The sequence below is a fragment of the Calliphora vicina genome, chromosome 2 (assembly GCF_958450345.1).
Source record: "Calliphora vicina chromosome 2, idCalVici1.1, whole genome shotgun sequence".
Classification (NCBI taxonomy): domain Eukaryota; kingdom Metazoa; phylum Arthropoda; class Insecta; order Diptera; family Calliphoridae; genus Calliphora; species Calliphora vicina.
Window position 1 is genome coordinate 28,462,126 of NC_088781.1, and position 19,488 is coordinate 28,481,613.

The following is a 19,488-nucleotide window of genomic DNA, read 5'->3' on the forward strand; positions in this document are numbered from 1 at the left end:
ACTATTATAGTGGGAGTCTTCAAAGTTTGTGTCAGCTATGGCAGAACAACTTTGGCCGGGACAGCTAGTGTAATATAAGTTTTTAAAAACATTTTATGTCAATAATTTAGACCCCTTTCACACTATCCAATTTAGTTGCGCAAGTCTCTTGCCCAACAACAAAACAGCATGTAAAATTTTCTTCTCCTTAACCCGACATTACCTCGGGTATCTACAAACACAAGAGACTTGCGCAACTAAATTAGCATTACCGTTATCTTTTAAACTTTTCGAATCGATAGACAATCTTGAAAATTAAAGAAATTGACACAAAACTCATTAAACTGTTGGTAATTACAAATAAAAAATATTCTAAATCTGAAAAGTTTGGATTGAAAAATGCTAGGACGTCATACTTCGTCATACTTTTCCAAATATTCAAATAATAGGTTACAATCTTAACATCTTAAGAAACTAGGATTTTTTTAGTATTTCATTACAATATACTTTTATTAACTTATATTAAAAACAAAAAAATAAGAACATAATTAATTAAATTCTGAAAATGGGAAAACTATTCATTATTATGGTATTAACAAAAAGATGGCGGGTATATTGATTATGTCATTCCGTTTGTAAAATATCGAAATATTGGACGTAGAACCAAAAAGTATGTATGGCCCCATCAGTGCAAAATTGGTGTAACCCACAATTTTTATTGGTTGCTGTGTTAGGTGTTACATAGATACATAGATACATTCCTTACATTACCCACTATCAATACAAAGTGGAGTAAGCCACCTTTTTGTATTCAAACGCAGATGGTGCTGAAAAAATTGTTTTTACAAAGATCATAATATAGCAAAGTGATATAGCAAAAGTGGTGTAAATTACCCTTACCTCTAAGTAAATAGTTTTGGGATTACACCACTTTTGCCCTGATAGCCTTGGGTCCTCATAAGATTCTAAGACGATATATCTATATCCGTCCGTCTGTTGAAAACACTATAGGGTCAAAAGGAAAATACCGAGTTGGCTGTTGGAAAATGGGCAATATCGGTCAACTAGCACCCGTACAAATGTCCCCCGGAATACTGTTTGAGCAGCCATAAATATGTTGATTATGCGGCAATCCTGATAAAATTTTGCACAAATTAATTCTAGGTACTCTGAAATTCTACTGTGAAGTATGGCGGAAATTGGTCTTCATTTTTCGCTGAGACCTTGTATGTTAGACATAAACAAGTTTTTTTAAGTTGCTGTTTGAAATAAGCTGGGACTAATTGCGTATTTTTGGTTTTTAGTTTTTAAGTTTTTGTGTGATTTTGAGAAGTGTGCTTGGGGTCGTTGTCCTGCTGGAAATACCAGGCGCCACTAAGACCCAAAATAATTGCGGAATCTTTCAAATTGCTTTTCAAAATGTTTAAATAAAGAAATCGGTCCATATTTGTTTCCACAAATCGCAGTTTTCCAACTCCATTTGATGATATGCAAACCACCACCATGCTTAAGTGTTGAAATGAGGTTCTTCGGATGCAGCTCTTCATTATATACATATGTATATATATTAATTCCTGTGGTTCCTATAAGGAGCATAGGGCCGTTTGTGGCAACTTCATTAGGCAAAATCATTAGGTTGCGGCAATTTTTTTGTTATCTTCACAACCGAATAAATTGTACTTGCTTTCATCACTAAAGAGCACATTGGCCCAGAAATCTTTTGATTTGTCGGAATTCTTAAGTGCGAAGTAGAGTCGCTTTTTTCTGTTTCTTTATCTTATTAATGGTTTTTTTCCTGGTACGTAGCTATGTAATCCGCTTTTTCGCAAAATACTTAGCACTATTTCTGAACGAACATTAATATTGTGCTCATTCAAAGTGTTTCGAATTTTCACGGATTTTTACACTTTTTATAAATCGCTCAAATCGTAAGGAAATTTTGGTTGGCCGTCCAGTTTATGGATTGCTTGCAAGGGATTAGACTCGGACACAGTTTTTATACAGTCTGCACTATAGACTTGACACGTCCATCAATTTTAGCAATTGAACTCAAGGACTTTCCACAGTTCCTCAATTTTAAAATACGCATTTCGAAAATCACGTAAATCGAAAATCGACGTCTTTTTGACGGTTATGGCTCGATATTTTTTAAAATTTTTGAACATTTTGTTAATTCGAAAAGTTTAAGTTTTGTTAAGAACATCTAAGATAATAAATGACAAAGAAATAGACTCTTATAATTTGTCGTACCTGAGATTTGAATTCTGCGTACCTATCTTGGAAATAATTTTCAATACTAACTTCTACTGAAGCTCAATTAAAACCACAAAATTCTTAATCCAGTCGTACCAATAGTAACGCTGTTGTAATTGTCATTTATTTTCCAATTTGCTCCACTGTTCGTTAATAATTACTAAAATTCACAAATTGTTTCGCGTTATTAATTATATATATATTTTTTAATTTAATGCACATTAAAATTACTTAGGTTTATAAAAAATATTGTTATACAATATATATAGTACCAAAAACAATATTTTGTGTACACATTACTTAAATTATTATAATAAATGCTACTAATATAGTCATCAACAATAGAAATAATATAAAAAATTGTATCTCTGCATCACAAAAAAAAAATAAATCAATCAAGTCTTCTCTAAATGTGTGTTTTTTCCACACATTCACTGCTTATTTACAATTCCGGTTTATTAATTATACCATAGAATAGAGGTAATTTTGTGGGATCGTGACGAATGAGAATTAGGAACGGTGTGTCACCACGAAAAACTACATCTGTACCAGAACGATGTAAATAGGTGAGAGTGGCAGCGGCCGCTTCAGTACCCTCTTCATCAACAGAAAAATCGACTTTATGTATAATGTCATCCACAAAAAGATCGGCCCGATATGAATCGGGTTTTAGGCGCTCTGCTTCTAAATTGAATAGCGCGGCTGTAGCAGGATCACGATAATAATTAGGAACTTGACGTTTTTCCCGTTTCTCAGACGATTTTGTAGTAACTGTAGTTGAAGGCTTTTCAGTTGTAGAGGACATTTCCATGGACTCTGTCATGGTTTTATTATGAGTTGCAGCCATAGTATTGTTGCTAGTTTCCCCATTTTCACCAAATCTGGAGGAAAAAATAAGACCCGGTTCAGCAAATCTATCCAAAACATTGTGGCTTTGATAAACCGGTTTTTTTCTATCTATGGACTCAAATGATACACCACCAATTCTTGGTGGGGCAAATTTTCCAAAAACTGGTGCTGCTGCTTGTGCTGGAATTGGAAGAGAAGGTGGCGATGCATAACTGGATCTACCACCAATCAATGACAAATCACTATAACCATTTATAAATATATCACGGACATCCATATTTTTTAATATAGCTTTCATGTTCATAGTGCGGGTAAAATGCATTTTGGGAAAGACCATTACCGTAGTCTTACGTTCCATATTATCAATCATACCATTTATTTTGTGAGCATTTAAAGTATACTGCAATTCTCGTAGTCTTTGGCGGGTGGAATTATTGGGTTGTATTACATACATGGTAGTTTCATTGCCCTTATAGGGTAGACCTATAATACGACAATCATATTCTTTGGCATCATAAAAGGGAAATATACCTCCGGTGGGCATCATTTGTACTTTAATGGGTGGATTGTGTACACCATCGGGATAGAAATAATCTTCCTGTGTCGCTCTGGGAAAGAATGAAGTCTCCCAAAATGCCTTAAAGTACAAAACAGAGGCAAGAATTATGTTTGTTGATTTCTCTATTTCGCCAGTAATAACTTGGGGAATTTTTCCAAAAGTAGCTTTATCGACCCAGGCATTAATATGATCGCGAGCCTCTCTGCTTCTAGTCTGAAAGTCTAATTGTTGCAATTCCGATTCGTATATGGATTGTAGGACTTGACTAAAAATAAAGAAAGAAGGAAAAAAATTGTGATAAAACTAAGTAAATAATAAATTTTGTATTTTAATGGTCAGATTTTATACATTAAAGATGACCTTTGCAACGACGTATATAAGACCATAGTAAGTTGGACCTACAATGGGTCAAAATCGGAAAAAATATTTTTTAACCCGAATTTTTTTTTCGCAAAAAAATTTTTTTTGCCTAAATACATATTAAAAAAATTTAAAAAACAAAAAAAAAATTTAAATTTAAAAAAAGAAAACAATTCGAAAAAAAATTTTCCAAAAAATTAAAAAAATTAATTTTGTTATATTAAATATTGAAAATTTTTATTTTGAAGTATAATTTGGTGAAGGGTATATAAGGTTCGGCACAGCCGAATATAGCTTGTTTAATATCATATAAGTTTTATCAAATTCAAAACCAAAACAATGGAAACTTTTAAACTTCTAGAGACAGACTAAACCAAAAAAAATATGTAAGACAACTATGTAAAAAGCATCACATTCTACCATTATTTCAATATTTATTTAATTTTTAAAATCTACTTTCATAATTTTTTCCAAAATAATGGATTAACGGATTGGATTTTGGCCTATTTATTGAATATTCTATAGGTACTTCTTAAACTCTTGACCTTTGGTTGCTTCAGTTTGCAGACTTACAATGTTAGTTCTAAATTAAGAATATAAACCCTATTCTTTTCATAACATTAAAAAAAAATCAAGGTTATCCCTTTAAACAATTAAAATAACTATTTATAATAATTTCAAAACTAAATTCATTTGTCACTCTAAAAATAATTAAAATAATCATTTGTCATCGTATCAACAAAAATGTGTAAACAAAAACTAACGGAAATCTATTGTTAATACAAATTTAAATTAAGATTTTAAAATAAATGTTTAAATTTTGGCACGAATATCAAGTTTTTTTAATCAATTATATGTATTATATTTATTTGTTTTAGTAATAACAAAAAAAGTAGATGAATAAAAAAAAACTTTCACAAACTTTTTATACAAATAAATATTAAAACTGATAATTGAAATGGTGAGAAAATTAAAATACATATGAAGGCATTATGTGTTTTGTAAAATATGAGTGGACTATGATTTTATAAACGTATGTACATACATATGTAGTTATAAATATAAAATTTAAGAATTTTATGGATGGCAAAGTTTTAGCGTTAAATTAATTACGTATGAAATAATTGAATTGATAAGTTGAAAAACAAAGATTCAATGGTTAGCTAGCTTTGTGTTATATTGAAAACATTTCTATACAAAAATGTATACATACATATATTTTTTTAAAGCCTTTTTCACAATAAAATTACCAATTTTTCACTTTAATTTATTGTCAAATTAGAAAGTTGTGGCACTTTTTTGAATAGGGAAATTAAAATTGTCGTGTATAATTCAGATTTTTAAGCTTGTTCATAAATTGATCTTGAATTGAGATTAGTATAAATTTGGCGGCTATTAATTTACAAATCGTTTAAGAATGGATCACATTTTTTGGCTGAAAATGCAATGGAAACTTTTCCAAATATTTAACTAATAAAAAAAAAATATTTTTAAATTATTATTTTTTAGTGACTCAGTATTTTACATTAAATCAATAAATTAGCCTCCTTCAAAATATTTTCCATTCCCTTATAATCACATCTGAAAAAGCTTCCTTCGTGGTAAAATTATTAGTCCATATTTTGCGAATTTCCTATAGTTTTTTTATGGCATTGGGATCTGACGTTTGGGCGGCCTTCAAAACTCTTACCTCAATGGATTGTAAACACTCAAAAAACAAGTTTTTAGCTATATTGTCGTTGAATCTTGTAGGGTTTTTAGAGTCGTTGATTATAAAACTGAACCTCAAAATTCAATAGGTTGCAGCAATTTACGGACAGAGATTTTTTTAAAAACAATCGAATCCAAACAAATATAGGTTTCCTAATCTTTAATCAACATTTAAAAAATATGGTTTGTTTTTAATTAAATTTATTATTTATTAAGTATTCAATTAAATTTAATTATTCAATTTCTATATTGGGCAACTTTTTTGAAAGATAAGACTCCATACTATATGTAAATAAGAAAATATATTTCATATACAAAATCCAAGTACATCCAATAATATAAATGTTTTAAAAACATTAAATGGCATTCAATTGAAATGGTATAATTGAATCATAAAGAAAAGTTCGAGTACTGGAATATCTATACTTGATAAATATTTATTTAACAATTACTGACATTTGTTGTCAAGACAAATTTGTCTGAGCGAAAGCACTAATAATTTTGTCATAACGAAGCAATAATGCTAATAAATGGAGACTATATATACCTGGTAATTTTTTATCTTGACAACCATTTTGACGTTTATCATGACAAAAATTTATCAGGTATATCCATAGTGTTACCTCAGATTTTACAGATATGCAGCAAATGACAGTTGTCAAAAAAGTAATATCGAACCGTATGGTTATTTTGACGATCACAAACATTTTTTAATGGTTGTAGTTTGCAGATCGAGAGAAAAACTAACATTTTCAATAGGCAACGTATGTGACCTCTTTCCAAACACAACCATTTCGACATTATCTTTTGTTTGTTTTCTATTGCTGATTGATTCATATCTGTAAAATTTGGCAAACATTTATGTCAGGCAATTATAAACTTCCCTACCCAGAAATGGTACTACAACTTTAGTATTTTACACTTGTTTTAAGAGGTATTTGATGTCTTAGAATAAATGGACGATTTATTAAAATATATAATGGAAATTTCAAAGGTGTTTAATATAATTGTAGCCAAAATATAACAAACGTGTAGCAATGCCCTAGTTGCAAAAAAATAAATATTTAACTACATATTTATTAATATTTATCTTAATGACCTTTAATAAAAGTTAGGAAAGAAAAAATTCTTTATTCAATTTTCAAAATCAAATTAAATTTGATCTCTTTATTTATTACGAATTAATTCGTATGCCGAATTGCTCAAATCTTCAAATATGTATATCAAATTGATTCCTTTGCGAATTCTTTCATAATTAAATCACCCAAGTTTTCTTTAACAGAAATCCATTACAAAATAGAATTTATTGAATATTAAATTTTTCTTCAGTTCAAATCCATTACAAATAGGCTTTAAACTATTTTTTTTAATTCATTGTATAAAACAAATTGAATAAAGAACAAATATTTTTATTCAATTTGGATTAGATTTGAATTAACAAATATGGAACCATTCCAAGAATGAACAAATTTAATAATGAATTAACAACATTATGAATAAATTCAATAATTAATGAATTCTTTTCAAATAAAAGCCTTTGAATAAAGCATAATAATTAGTTTGTGGGGAATGGTATTATGATAAGAATTTCTGACATTTTTTGATTCTGAATTAAACTTAAATTGAATTAATTCGAAGCTCTGAATTTAATTAATCTGTTCTTATAAATTCTTTTTTTTTCATCCAATTCATTATTTTATTTCCATTAAATATTTTATTAAAAAATGGAAATGGTGTAGCCAATATTTTTAACTCTTAATTTCCTTACTACTCACCTATAATCGGGATTTAATGTATAACCGCTTTGTACAAATAAACCATTTGCCACTTTGATGATATGCTCCACGGGCGGTTTAACACGATTTGAGGACGCACGTACCGGTGCCGTTTTCAGTGTAGTAAAACGCCAATTGGCATTTGGACGCTTATTAACACCACCGATATTCACGTTTGTATGCTGCATGTCATTTAGCATTAGACCAAATTCTTCGTGATATTTACTGGGATTTTGAATGAGTTCACTATCAGAATCAAGGCCAAGCAATTGTTTTAATTCCTGATAACTTCTGCCCTTAGCACCCAATGTTAACAGTGATAATGCGCCCATAATACTCAGAGGTGAGAAGATTTCACTTCTGGTGGCGTAGGGATCCAAAGCAGCCAACTCTAAGCCCAGACTATGACCAAAATGCAAAACATTTTCGGCAATAATATCAGAAATCCTCTCATCTACTTGTTTATTAGTAGTGCGTGAAAATTTCGATAACAAAGGATTTGTATGACGCACACCGTCTGATGGGGTTTTCCAGCGTTTTTCATGATTTGGCACTAGTATATCCCTTATTAAATGGTCGTTTGTCTTAAGATCCACTGTCCATGACAAGTGAATGACAACAGCCAAAAGTGTCAACGTTAATGGATGCATGAAATTATTAAGAATTCTCATCACTTGTTTTAATTTAATTTATATATTAATTTAAATTTTTATAAGTATGTATTCTAAAATACAACGAATTAAACTTGTGCTTAAACCCGTATGTCCAGCAACCAGCTCACACAATGTTTATAAACTACTAAACTGTTGACTTGTTTTTTTGACTAGTTCTGTTTATACTCTGTAGATACTTTTTGTTACTTAGTATTTTTGCGATACTCTTGTTTTGTGTTTTGTTTTTTATTTTATTATGGTTTTTAACCGCGAAACGATTCACTTATTAACTCGCACAATCGAACCGATACTCATCAAACGATTCATCCAACTGATCGTATTACAATTCTAGCTTTGTGTATTTAAAGTCAGTGTTTTTGTTAAGCTTATTGTTTTTGGTTTTTTTATGAATGAGAACCGTTACTAATACTGGATTTTTCAGAATGTAGAAACTTGAACTTAGTTTTAAAGAGCAGGTTGTGGTATTTTTGTATTTTCTCTGTGATTTTTCTCAACATAGGTAATTTGCAAATTGTAATACAAATATTTTGTGTATTGCCAGACAGAACGATTTGATCATTATGGGGGTATTGTTAAAATAACCCCAGCAGTTAAGCAAGTAGTCAATGTATCCCTTAAAGACAGTAATTGTCACAAATGTCTTATCACTTGGCTGACTCCATTTTATATATTTTGGTCATTTGACACGTGTTTGCACTTTGTAGTGCAGAGAGAAGACAATTGGTTACTTTATGCATCCCAAGTAATCTAGCGTGAAGACAATTGTCACTTAAGTGTCTCTAAGTAATCTAGAGTGTAGTCACTATAAACGTTTTGTGAGTAATTCGTACAAACTGGTTTTTTACAAATTGTGTTAATATAATTCTCATACAGTTTATTTTTATTTTTGCTTAAGTATACTGATATCCCATGTAACATAGCATGAAGTCAGTGTCTCTTAGTAACCTATGGTGAAGTCACTTCAAACTTTTTTTTGTACTGCACTTTATTTTACCCACCAGAAGCGTTGACTACTTTCGATCAGCTATCCGATAGTCACATTGTAATCAAAAGGGTCAATTGACCCCCTGCTTAGGACATACAAGTGTTAAAATAACTAGTCAAGTAGCTGATCAAGTAACCAGTTACAAAGCTAGCAAGGTAACTGACGCTATGTAACCAATGTGTGAATCCAATGCGTTGCCTACTTTGGACCAGCTATTAGACAGTCCCATTGTAATCAAAAAGAGACAATTGACCCTGTGCCTAGGACATGCCCGTATTAAAATGACTAGTCACGTGACTATTGAAGTAACTAGCTCCCACCCTAAATGATGGGTAAAATCCCTAGTTCGGTACTGTCTCCTAGAACTGCTGGGATAGCTGAAGTCAATAGTCACTTTAGTGTCTCTTAGTAATCTATGGTGAAGTCACTTCAAACTTTTTTTGTACTGAACTTTATTTTACCCAACAGAAGCGTTGATTACTTTCGATCAGCTATCAGATAGTTACATTGTAATCAAAAGGGTCAATTGACCCCCTGCTTAGGACATGAAATGTTAAAATAACTAGTAAGTAGCTGATCAAGTAACCAGTTACAAAGCTAGTAAGGTAACTGACACTATGTAACCAGTATGTGAATCCAATGCTTTGCCTACTTTGGACCAGCTATTAGACAGTCCCATTGTAATCAAAAAGAGACAATTGACCCCCTGCCTAGGACATGAAAGTGTTAAAATGACTAGTCACGTGGCTATTGAAGTAACTAGCTCCCACCCTAAATGATATTCGGCAGTAAATAATTTTTTTTTTTAATTTTTTTTAAAAAAAATTTTTCCAATTGTTTTTTTTAAATTTTTGGAAAAAAAATTTTTGGATTGTTTTTTTAAATTTTAAAAAATAATTTTCTTTTAAATTTTAATTTTTTTTTTTGTTTTTTCAATTTTTTTTTATATTTAGCGAAAAAAAATCGAGTTAAAAAATATTTTTCCGATTTTGACCCGTTGTAGGTCCAACTTACTGTGGTCTTATATACGTCGTTGCAAAGGTCTTTGAAATATCTATCATTAGATGTCCATATTGTCTATATTAATGACTTAGTAATCCAGATATAGGTCAAAAATATATCAAAAATCGACGTTGTCCTGGTTTTTTTCTTATATCTCAGCCATTTGTGGACCGAAGTATTCCGGAGATATTGATGTATGAATCGTGTAAGTTATTTGGGGGCTTCGGAAAGTTATTTCAACAGACAGACGGACATGACATACATATATACTTTATAGGGTCGGAAAATTATATTGTGGAAATTACAAACTTATATATACCCTTCTCACGAAGGTGAGGGGTATAAAAATATCCAGACTTCAAAAATGCCAATAGCAGTGTTATAATAACAATTTCCCTGAGATCTCTTCTATCTAGATTTTTGATTTATACATTTCAGAGCTATGATCGAAACATTAGCTAATAGTACCATTTAAATATCACCCATTTATACTACGTAAGATTTAAGACGATAGATTTCAAAAATAAGAGGAAAATAATACAGCATTTTGGAATTATGTCAAATAAAGTAAAATTTATTTTACATTTTTCCTTTTTTTATATTAAAACTTGTCGGTTTCCGCGGCTGCCCGGACCAGTTTTAATGTGCTTTGGTAAATTGTATACGTTTTTTCGAAATAAGTGTTTTATAGGGATATAGCAAACAAGACCAGCCTCATTTTCACCACCAGCGCTAAATGACAACTAATTTTCAATTTTACATTATTGATAACCTCCTGGGCAGTAATTTTTGAGAATATCTTAAAATCTCTTGTTATGTATTGAATTATTTTGTCTCAGATTAGTTTTACGAGGTCTTCCTTCAAATGTTGAGTTTTTGCAGTACCTCAGTATAATTGTATATTAGTATTCACCGACTACAATTCCAACATTATATTAAATACAAATTTGAAATTTATTTCAGATTCTTAATTGGTAACTTGTAACCTATATACATATTGGATCCTTATTGAAATTGCAAAATCTGACTTCACATTTTTCCTCAGGAACCAGAAATCTAACAAATATGGTTATTTCAGTAAAAAAACTAAGAATTTTTAAAATTTTGTAAGAATTATAAAAAGCCAGTGAGAGCTTGCTTCAGTTCACAGTCAATGGAAACTTCAGGGCTAATCCTTGCACAGAATAAAGATATCCCATCATGGAAATTATTTAAATCATGTTAGTAACCCTATTTAACCTGTATACAGTGTATTTGAAAAAAAGACTCTCTTACTATCTCTTTTATCATTAATCAAGCCCGGTTTTAACATGAAAACACTCTCTTTGACTCATGCACAGTTTTTTGTGTTGAACATCATCGATAAGTAAAGAGTAAATCCCCCAGAAAATCCAAGCAAAATAATATGTACTTAACAATTGTTATGTTTAATAACAAATATGTTATTCCCTTTATAAACAACTTATCATCATTCATACATTAAACAAAATTTACAAATTTTTTACGTACTCGAAGTGATAATGAATTTTAAATATGCCTGGCCATGACGTCAAATTGTTAACAGATAAATTCATTGAAATCGGTTTTCTTTTAACTACATTTTTATGTGTGTTTTTTTTTGCAAGAAATTTATAAATTTTGCAAAAAAAAAATATTGTAATATGACTCTTTTGAACCCTTGTTTATGATGTACTACGTACTAAGTGCTCTTAATTATTCTACATTTTGTTTATCTACTAAATACAAAGCCTGGTTTTTCCAATATGTATAAAGATTACAAATATTTTGTATGAGTTTCCAAGCTTTGAATGCGGTTCCACAAAGAGTTGATTGTTTTTGTTCTCGTATGGTATTTTTCACACGTGATCATAATTTAAAAATTTCTGCTGGTGTTCGTTGTCATAAATAATTATTCGTAATATTCTTTTATGGCTGGTATTCCAAATAGATTTAAAAATAAAGAAACCGGTTCCTTATTTTATGGGTAAAACCAATTTGTGGTAGATAAATACAACTTTGGCAATGATCATCAAGCGATGATCTATTTATGAAGAGTATATATATGAGTTCATTAAATGTAATCAAATTTACGTTTTATGTACAGTAACTGTTAAAGACGTGAAGATGGAGAGAATGCATACAAAGAAATGCATCTAAATGGGCAGTGGGGAATTTAAAGTAAAAAATCTTACTTTCGCGGTCTCTCGGATTCAATTCGAATGGTATGGTCGTATGGTAAATAAATTTTGTTGTTTTCAGCATGACACAACAATATAAGGTACACTCAGTAGAAAATAAATTCTCAATTATACAATTCTAATTAAACAATTCAATTATACAATTAAACAAAAGAAAATATGACAAAAAATCAAAATCAAACGTTATAGAGGTAAATATTGAAAACTCTCCCTAGTGATTCTACCTTCTACAATTGCTGTATCATGGTTTTCAATATAATGTTCAAATGTAAGGTTTGTACCATAAAGAATATGCATTGATCGGAAACTCTCCTGTCAAAGACCTAACTCAGCTGTCAGAAACCTAAGTGGTGAGAATATATTAGTAGAAAAAACTATGTGAAATCAAAAAACCACACTCGTATGTGTGATTATTTTGTGTAATATTTTTGTTTGAGTTTTTTTATAGTTTCCGCTCTATGTTCCTCTATGGTTTGAACCATAGAGAATAGACATATGTAGAGCGGTAACTCTCATATCAAAGACATAACTCAGTTGTCAGAAACCTAAGTGGTGAGAATGTATTAGTAGAAAAAACTATGTGAAAACAAAAACCACCACAAAAAACACAGCTGAGTTAGATCTTTGACATCTGAGTTTCCAATCTATGTGATTAATCTATGGTTTGAACCTTCGTCTTTTTAATCTAACATTTTACTAAAGGCACGTTTATAACATTGTGTACATTTAAAATCCGAAGAATATTGTTATGACGTTTGATGCTTGAGATAAATCGTATTGGTTTTATATAGAGCAAAAAAATAGAATTTATGCATGTAAATGAGCGAATTTATTTAAATGGCTTTTGATTTCATTTGTGTAAAATTAACATCTATATGCCATATCCATATAAGGTGACGATCGAGGTGTACATTTACCGAGATATTTAACATCCGATTGTTAACTTATTTTTTTTATTTACATATTTAAATATTGTGTGTGCTTTGAATATATTAAGCGGTACTCCGATTTTAATTTTTTTATGTTTATACACGTTTGTAGTCCGTAACTCAAAATTAAATTTTGACCAAACACGTTTCCAAATCATATGATAGCATTTGCATTTTTTTAATTGTTTAAAGTGTATAAAAACTGTAATAGACAGTTAAATAATTTAAATTTCAATTTAAAATTTATTTCGTAATTTTCATAATGATATTTATCTTTACATCTTTCACTAAATAATAGTGTTATAAAAAAATTAAAAATTTTGTAATGCATATTTTTCTATTTCCAGACTATAATTCTCTAAAAATTTATTTTTTTAAAAATATTTTTAATTTTGTAGTGCATTTTTTATTTACTTTGCTGATTGCAGATAGCGCTACTAAAAAATTAAAAGATATCTTTAAAAAAAACTTTAATTTTAGTTGTCATAACAACGGGGACACCCAGATGTACATATGTATTAGGGTCCATCCTAATACAGTGGGACCTCGATTATCCGTATTGCTCGGGACCGGAAGCATTCTGGATAATCAATTTTCCCGGTTAATTGAGTACCAATTTTGAGTAGTTTTTTAAAGGATTTTATGTAAATGTTTAAATAATATAAGGATTTTATTAAATTTCGGACATATGCCCACAGCATTTCATTTTCTGGGCAGAGTAAGTTGTTCCACGCATTTTTCAAAACTGCAGAAGTAACAGCGTTCCAAGCATTATTAATTGACAACAGTGCTTACTTGATGTTAAACGCTTTCTGAAATTCTTATCTATTGACGATAATGACATTTAAATCTCCATATTGCACCCTGATCCATCGGTTTGATCAAAGACGTCACATTTGGTGGAAAATTGTATAAATTGTTCATTGCTGAGTTTTTCTATTCTATTGATATGAATTGTGGCAGCTATATAATCAGCTGAAGATTTTTGTCCTCAGTTTGTGAATTCCATGTCGCTTTTTTGTTTAATTTTGAATGGAATATTTTAGGCTTTTCATTCACTATTAATCCAGAACTTTTGGTTCGTCAGCTGTCTTTAAATATTTTCAGTTTCAAATGGGGAATTCCTCTTTTTCGTTTTATTCACATTGTGTTTGTTGTTCAAAAATAATCGCAAATAATTTAGCTTATAATCCCGGATAATTGAGCTAATTACGGTTAATCGATGCAAAAAGTTGAAATCGATCCAAAATTTGTTTCTTTTTCTTTCACGGATAATTGATGTTGCCGGATAATCGAATAATATTAAAATTCTTAGATCACAGTTGAAAACAGTTTTAAATATAATTTCTAAGCTCTAAATGTATTCGAATTTAAGAATGTATTTTATTGAGAATTACTGACTCTGAACTACTTCCTATTTAAAAAATACGTTATTATTAAATCTACAGCAAAAAGTACATTTAACGTTAATATAGATATCTGCCCTATACAAAATATTTATTTTGACTCACCCTGTTCATGAAAAATACAACAGCTGTTTGAAAAACAAAAACAACAAAAGCCAAACACAAAGAGTACATTCAGTGAGAGCAATAAAATTTCCTTTGTTTATACAAAATTTTTTGCTTAGATTGTGTTCAATTTGTTTATTTTTTTGTTAATTTTGCATTAATTTATTTATGTAATTTACATATTTGACAAACTAATGAGATTGAAATCAGGGAACAAATATTTCGGTGGAAAGAAACATTAACTTGTAGATGTGACTGAGTGTGGGTGGGTTTGTGTTATGGCCAGTAGAGATTTGGAAGTGCTCGAGTTAAAGCCACCTACTACTTGCACTGCAAATAATTATGATATTAAACGCTTTAATATAAATGACTTATCTTACAATGATTTCTATTGGCAATATATGGAAAGAAATTATCCAGTTATACTAACGGATGTTTCAACACAATGGGAATGCCGTCGTAATTGGATTAAAGACATTACACAAGAGTTAACACTAACAAATAACATCGATAATCAATTTGTACCACCTACAGCAGCTGCCAATACAATTAACTATGACTACCTCAGGGAAAAAATTGGCAATTGTCAAGTACCCGTGGCAAATTGCAATCGAGAATACTTTGATAGCCATGCCAAGTGTGAAATGTCATTTTATGATTTTCTCCAGTACTGGCAAGAAAGGCAAGGAGACTTGTTGGCTGATGAAAAAACATCGACGGAATTAAGTAATATTGATAATAAGACTAAAACCACCGGAGAATTACTCTACCTCAAGGATTGGCATTTGAAGGCTCAAAATGCTGACTATGATTTTTATAAAGTTCCTAAATATTTTGCCTCCGATTGGTTAAATGAACATTTGATGGCGACAGAAAGTGATGATTATCGTTTTGTTTATATGGGACCAAAAGATACATGGTAAGGAATGAAAACATTAAGGAGCTGTTCAATAATGTGGCATACATTTATGTTATGCTTCGTAGAGGATATAAATAAATTCCCTTAGATTTTGAAATATCCACTTTTGTTTATTTTCTAGGACGCCTTTTCACTCCGATGTTTTTGGCTCATTTAGCTGGTCTACAAATATAATGGGCATTAAGAAATGGTTACTCCTACCTCCCGGAGAAGAACTAAAACTCTCCGATTCTCTGGGCAACTTACCGTTTGTCATTAACGAGGATATGCTAGAACATAAATATGTTAAATATTTTACGTTAATGCAAAAAGAAAACGAATCTTTATTTGTGCCCAGTGGATGGTATCACCAAGTATGGAATGTAACCGATACCATATCAGTAAATCATAATTGGTTCAATGCCTGTAATCTACAACGTATTTGGAACAATCTCAACCATCAAATGGAGAAAGTTGTCAAAGAAATCGATGATTGCCGGCAAATGGACAATTTTATGGAACACTGTCAAATGATGTTGCGTGCCAGTTTTGGTCTGAACTACCTCGACTTTTTACAACTATTGGAATGTATAGCAAAAAGACGTTTAAGCAAATTTAATAACAATACTGCCATAACCATGTCCTCATTGTCATCAACATCATCACCACAAACAATGTGTTCATTCGATACGGCAACGTCTTCCCATCTAATATTTTTTGATAATTTTACACCCAATGATTATCACGTACATCATGATTTAGAGCGAATTTCGCAAGTAATTGAATTAATGTTGCAGGATTCAACAATTTGTGACGATCGTACAGTTTTATATCGTAAATGTATACATTTAAGGGAATTAGTATCATCGGCATTATCATTAAGTCTGAATGAAAAAAATATATCATCATAGTCAGGGAATGCTTGATATTAAGTAGTTTTCATAAGACTATTTTTATTTATTAACTTTTATTGTGACTTTGCTACCCATTACTAAATATTTTGTAAAAATATATGTTTTACATTATATGTAGTTTTTTATAAAATTATAAATTATTTATTAATTAAAAATGTAATTTTTAGTAATGGGTACATTTCTATAGTTTAAAATTAAGTAAGTAAATAATTTAAAATCAATAAAAATGCAAATATTTTTATACCAATAAAATGTTTTTAAAAAATTTGGGGGAGAATTAAGTGTATGTATTAGAAACTCGATAAATTAGAGTTACAGTGACACGGCTTTATATGGAAGCTTAGATTTTAGTTTTACAACAATTTGTTGGCCCTCTTAATGACTAAGTATTTTTGATTGCTGCTTCACAGCGACGATTCATTGAACCAATTAAAGATTCAATCGTCTTCTTTGAAATATTCTACCAATCTCCTATAATCGCCTATAATTTGCAATTTCCCATGGTTTTTCTTTGGGAATGAGATCTGGCAATTGATCAGGTCACTTCAAAACATTTAGAAGGGTGCTGTAGCTTAATTAGTTAGCATGTTGGATCATTAAGCTGCCAGTGTTCGATTACCAGTCGCAAAACGTTACGAATTGGAGCTTACGATTATTTCCACATTTGTAAAAATTCTGTGACAGACCTGACATTTTACTTCCCATTAACACAAGTATATTAATTCATATTCACGCCGCACACTATTTATTTTTCTTTTTAATTACTTGTGTAAAATTTATTTAATTTATTAATTTTTAACGGTTATGTTTGTGATTGGCAACACTCTTTAGTTTATGTTTCTTTTGTAAAATATTGTTTATTTACTTTTTTGCACTTTGTTTTTGTTTTGCTACGCTGTTCGTTAAATTTACCAGAGATTAAAAACAAACAAAAATAATAAATACACGTACTAAATTCAACATTAAGAGAGTGAATAAATTATCAAAAACAAAAGACTATGAGCTTTATAATAAAATATAACTTATCATAGTTTAAAGAAACTGAAAACCAATGTATTCTACTAAATAGAAGACCATACGGAATATTAATTAGTAAGTACGAAATAATAATTCAAGAAACATGCCTTTGAAGGGGATAAAAGTATTGGAATTTGCTGGTTTGGCACCAGCACCATTTTGTGGAAAAATTTTAGCAGACTTCGGAGCAAAGGTCACAGTTATTGATAGGGTAAGTGACACCAGAATAAAATTAAAAACAACCTAAAATATTGTGATTATTAATTATGTATTTAATTTCCTTTTTTTTGTTAAACAGGTTCCCGACAATCAATTTAATTGCATGAACCATGGCAAACGTGTTTTAGCTATTAATCTTAAAAAGCCACAAGGTCAAAACTTGGCTAGGAAATTGTGTAAAACCCAAGATGTTCTTATAGAACCATTTCGACCGGGCGTTATGGAAAAAATGAACTTGGGACCAGAAATTTTATGCAAAGATAATCCTGGTCTGATATATGCCCGCTTAACAGGTTTTGGACAAACTGGACGTTTGGCACCTCGTGCTGGCCATGATATTAATTATGCTGCCATCTCGGGAGTACTGTCTATGTTGGGTCGTAAAGGTGAAAAACCTTTACCACCCATTAACATTCTTGCCGACTTTGCTGGTGGCAGTTTAATGTGTGCCTTTGGTATTTGTTTAGCTTTGCTGGAACGTCATCGTTCTGGACGTGGTCAAATTGTTGACTCCGCCATGGTTGATGGTGCAGCCTATGTAGCAAGTTGGTTGTATTTGTCGCGGAATATACCGGCAGTATGGGAGGGTAAAGAACGTGGCACTAATTGGCTGGATGGTGGCGCTTTTTACTATGATACCTATGAAACTAAAGATGGCAAATATATGTCGGTGGGTGCTTTAGAACCTCAATTCTTCGAGCTTTTTAAAAAACACTTGGGTCTACCTAAACTTTCACAGTTTGTCAGCCAAGACCAGGAGAAGGAGGCAGCAAAGGCTGACATTACAGCGGCTTTTCTGCAAAAAACTCAATCGGAATGGACTGCCATGTTTGAAGATATAGATGCTTGTGTGTATCCTATTTTAGATTGGCGTGACGTTATGCAACATGATCATAACAAGATGCGTGAATCTTTTGTAAAGTTAGATGATAATCTTATAGCTCCAAAACCGGCACCACGTCTAAGTCGTAGTCCGGGTAAATTAAGCACTCGTTCAAGTAACTCACCGGAAGCCATAGAGGAAGCGGCCAATGTTTTAGGAGATTTAAAACTTAGTCCGGTTGAATTAGAAGAATTGGTAAATGATCGAGTGTTGATTTTGCCACAGCCATCAGCGAAATTGTAAATAAATTTATTATTTAAGAAAAATGGATTTTTTTTAGATTTAGCTTTTTTATTTTGTGATAAGATATAATAAATATGTATGTATTGTTGCAATTGTATGGGAAATAATCTTTATAACAAGGTAGTAATTTAGATTATAATCTTTGTTTATAATTTACATATAAATAAATGTATATATTTAAAAATCACATGCTGAGTTTCGAATTAATCCAATTTAAGCTTTATTCACTTAAATCTTAATTCAGGATAAAAAAATTCAGCAGTTTATTCCACAGAATCATTTTCTACAATAGAAATTCTTTAGTTTCATTTAAATGTTTTTATTTTAATGAAAATTAATTAATTATTTTGATGAATTAAGTATAATAAAATTCGTTTAACCTTTGAATGGGTAAATTTTTGTTAATTCAAATCTAATCCATATTAATTCAAATTGCTTAACCGAAAATAAGGGTTATCCAGATAATTTGAAATCAAAAATTCTCTATGTTAGAGTCAAAGGAGATCTATACTGTTATAAACCAATAGTGC

The 19,488-nt window shown here is 30.6% G+C and overlaps 3 protein-coding genes across 3 annotated transcripts; 2 read left to right on the plus strand and 1 right to left on the minus strand.

The window, feature by feature from the left end:
* Positions 1–2,310: 2,310 nt before the first annotated feature.
* On the minus strand, positions 2,311–8,471 carry Spn28Dc (Serpin 28Dc). Its single transcript, XM_065500882.1, has 2 exons — positions 7,486–8,471; positions 2,311–3,905 (listed from the first exon to the last, which is right to left on the minus strand). The coding sequence occupies exons 1-2, from the start codon at positions 8,154–8,156 to the stop codon at positions 2,675–2,677; spliced, it is 1,902 nt and encodes a 633-aa protein (XP_065356954.1). The 5' UTR covers positions 8,157–8,471; the 3' UTR covers positions 2,311–2,674.
* Positions 8,472–15,031: 6,560 nt separating this feature from the next.
* JMJD4 (jumonji domain containing 4) lies at positions 15,032–16,848 on the plus strand. Its single transcript, XM_065501555.1, has 2 exons — positions 15,032–15,703; positions 15,825–16,848. Exons 1-2 carry the CDS (start codon positions 15,063–15,065, stop codon positions 16,591–16,593), a joined length of 1,410 nt encoding a protein of 469 aa, XP_065357627.1. The 5' UTR covers positions 15,032–15,062; the 3' UTR covers positions 16,594–16,848.
* Positions 16,849–17,596: 748 nt separating this feature from the next.
* Amacr (Alpha-methylacyl-CoA racemase) lies at positions 17,597–19,145 on the plus strand. Its single transcript, XM_065501341.1, has 2 exons — positions 17,597–17,824; positions 17,912–19,145. The coding sequence occupies exons 1-2, from the start codon at positions 17,717–17,719 to the stop codon at positions 18,956–18,958; spliced, it is 1,155 nt and encodes a 384-aa protein (XP_065357413.1). The 5' UTR covers positions 17,597–17,716; the 3' UTR covers positions 18,959–19,145.
* Positions 19,146–19,488: the final 343 nt, after the last annotated feature.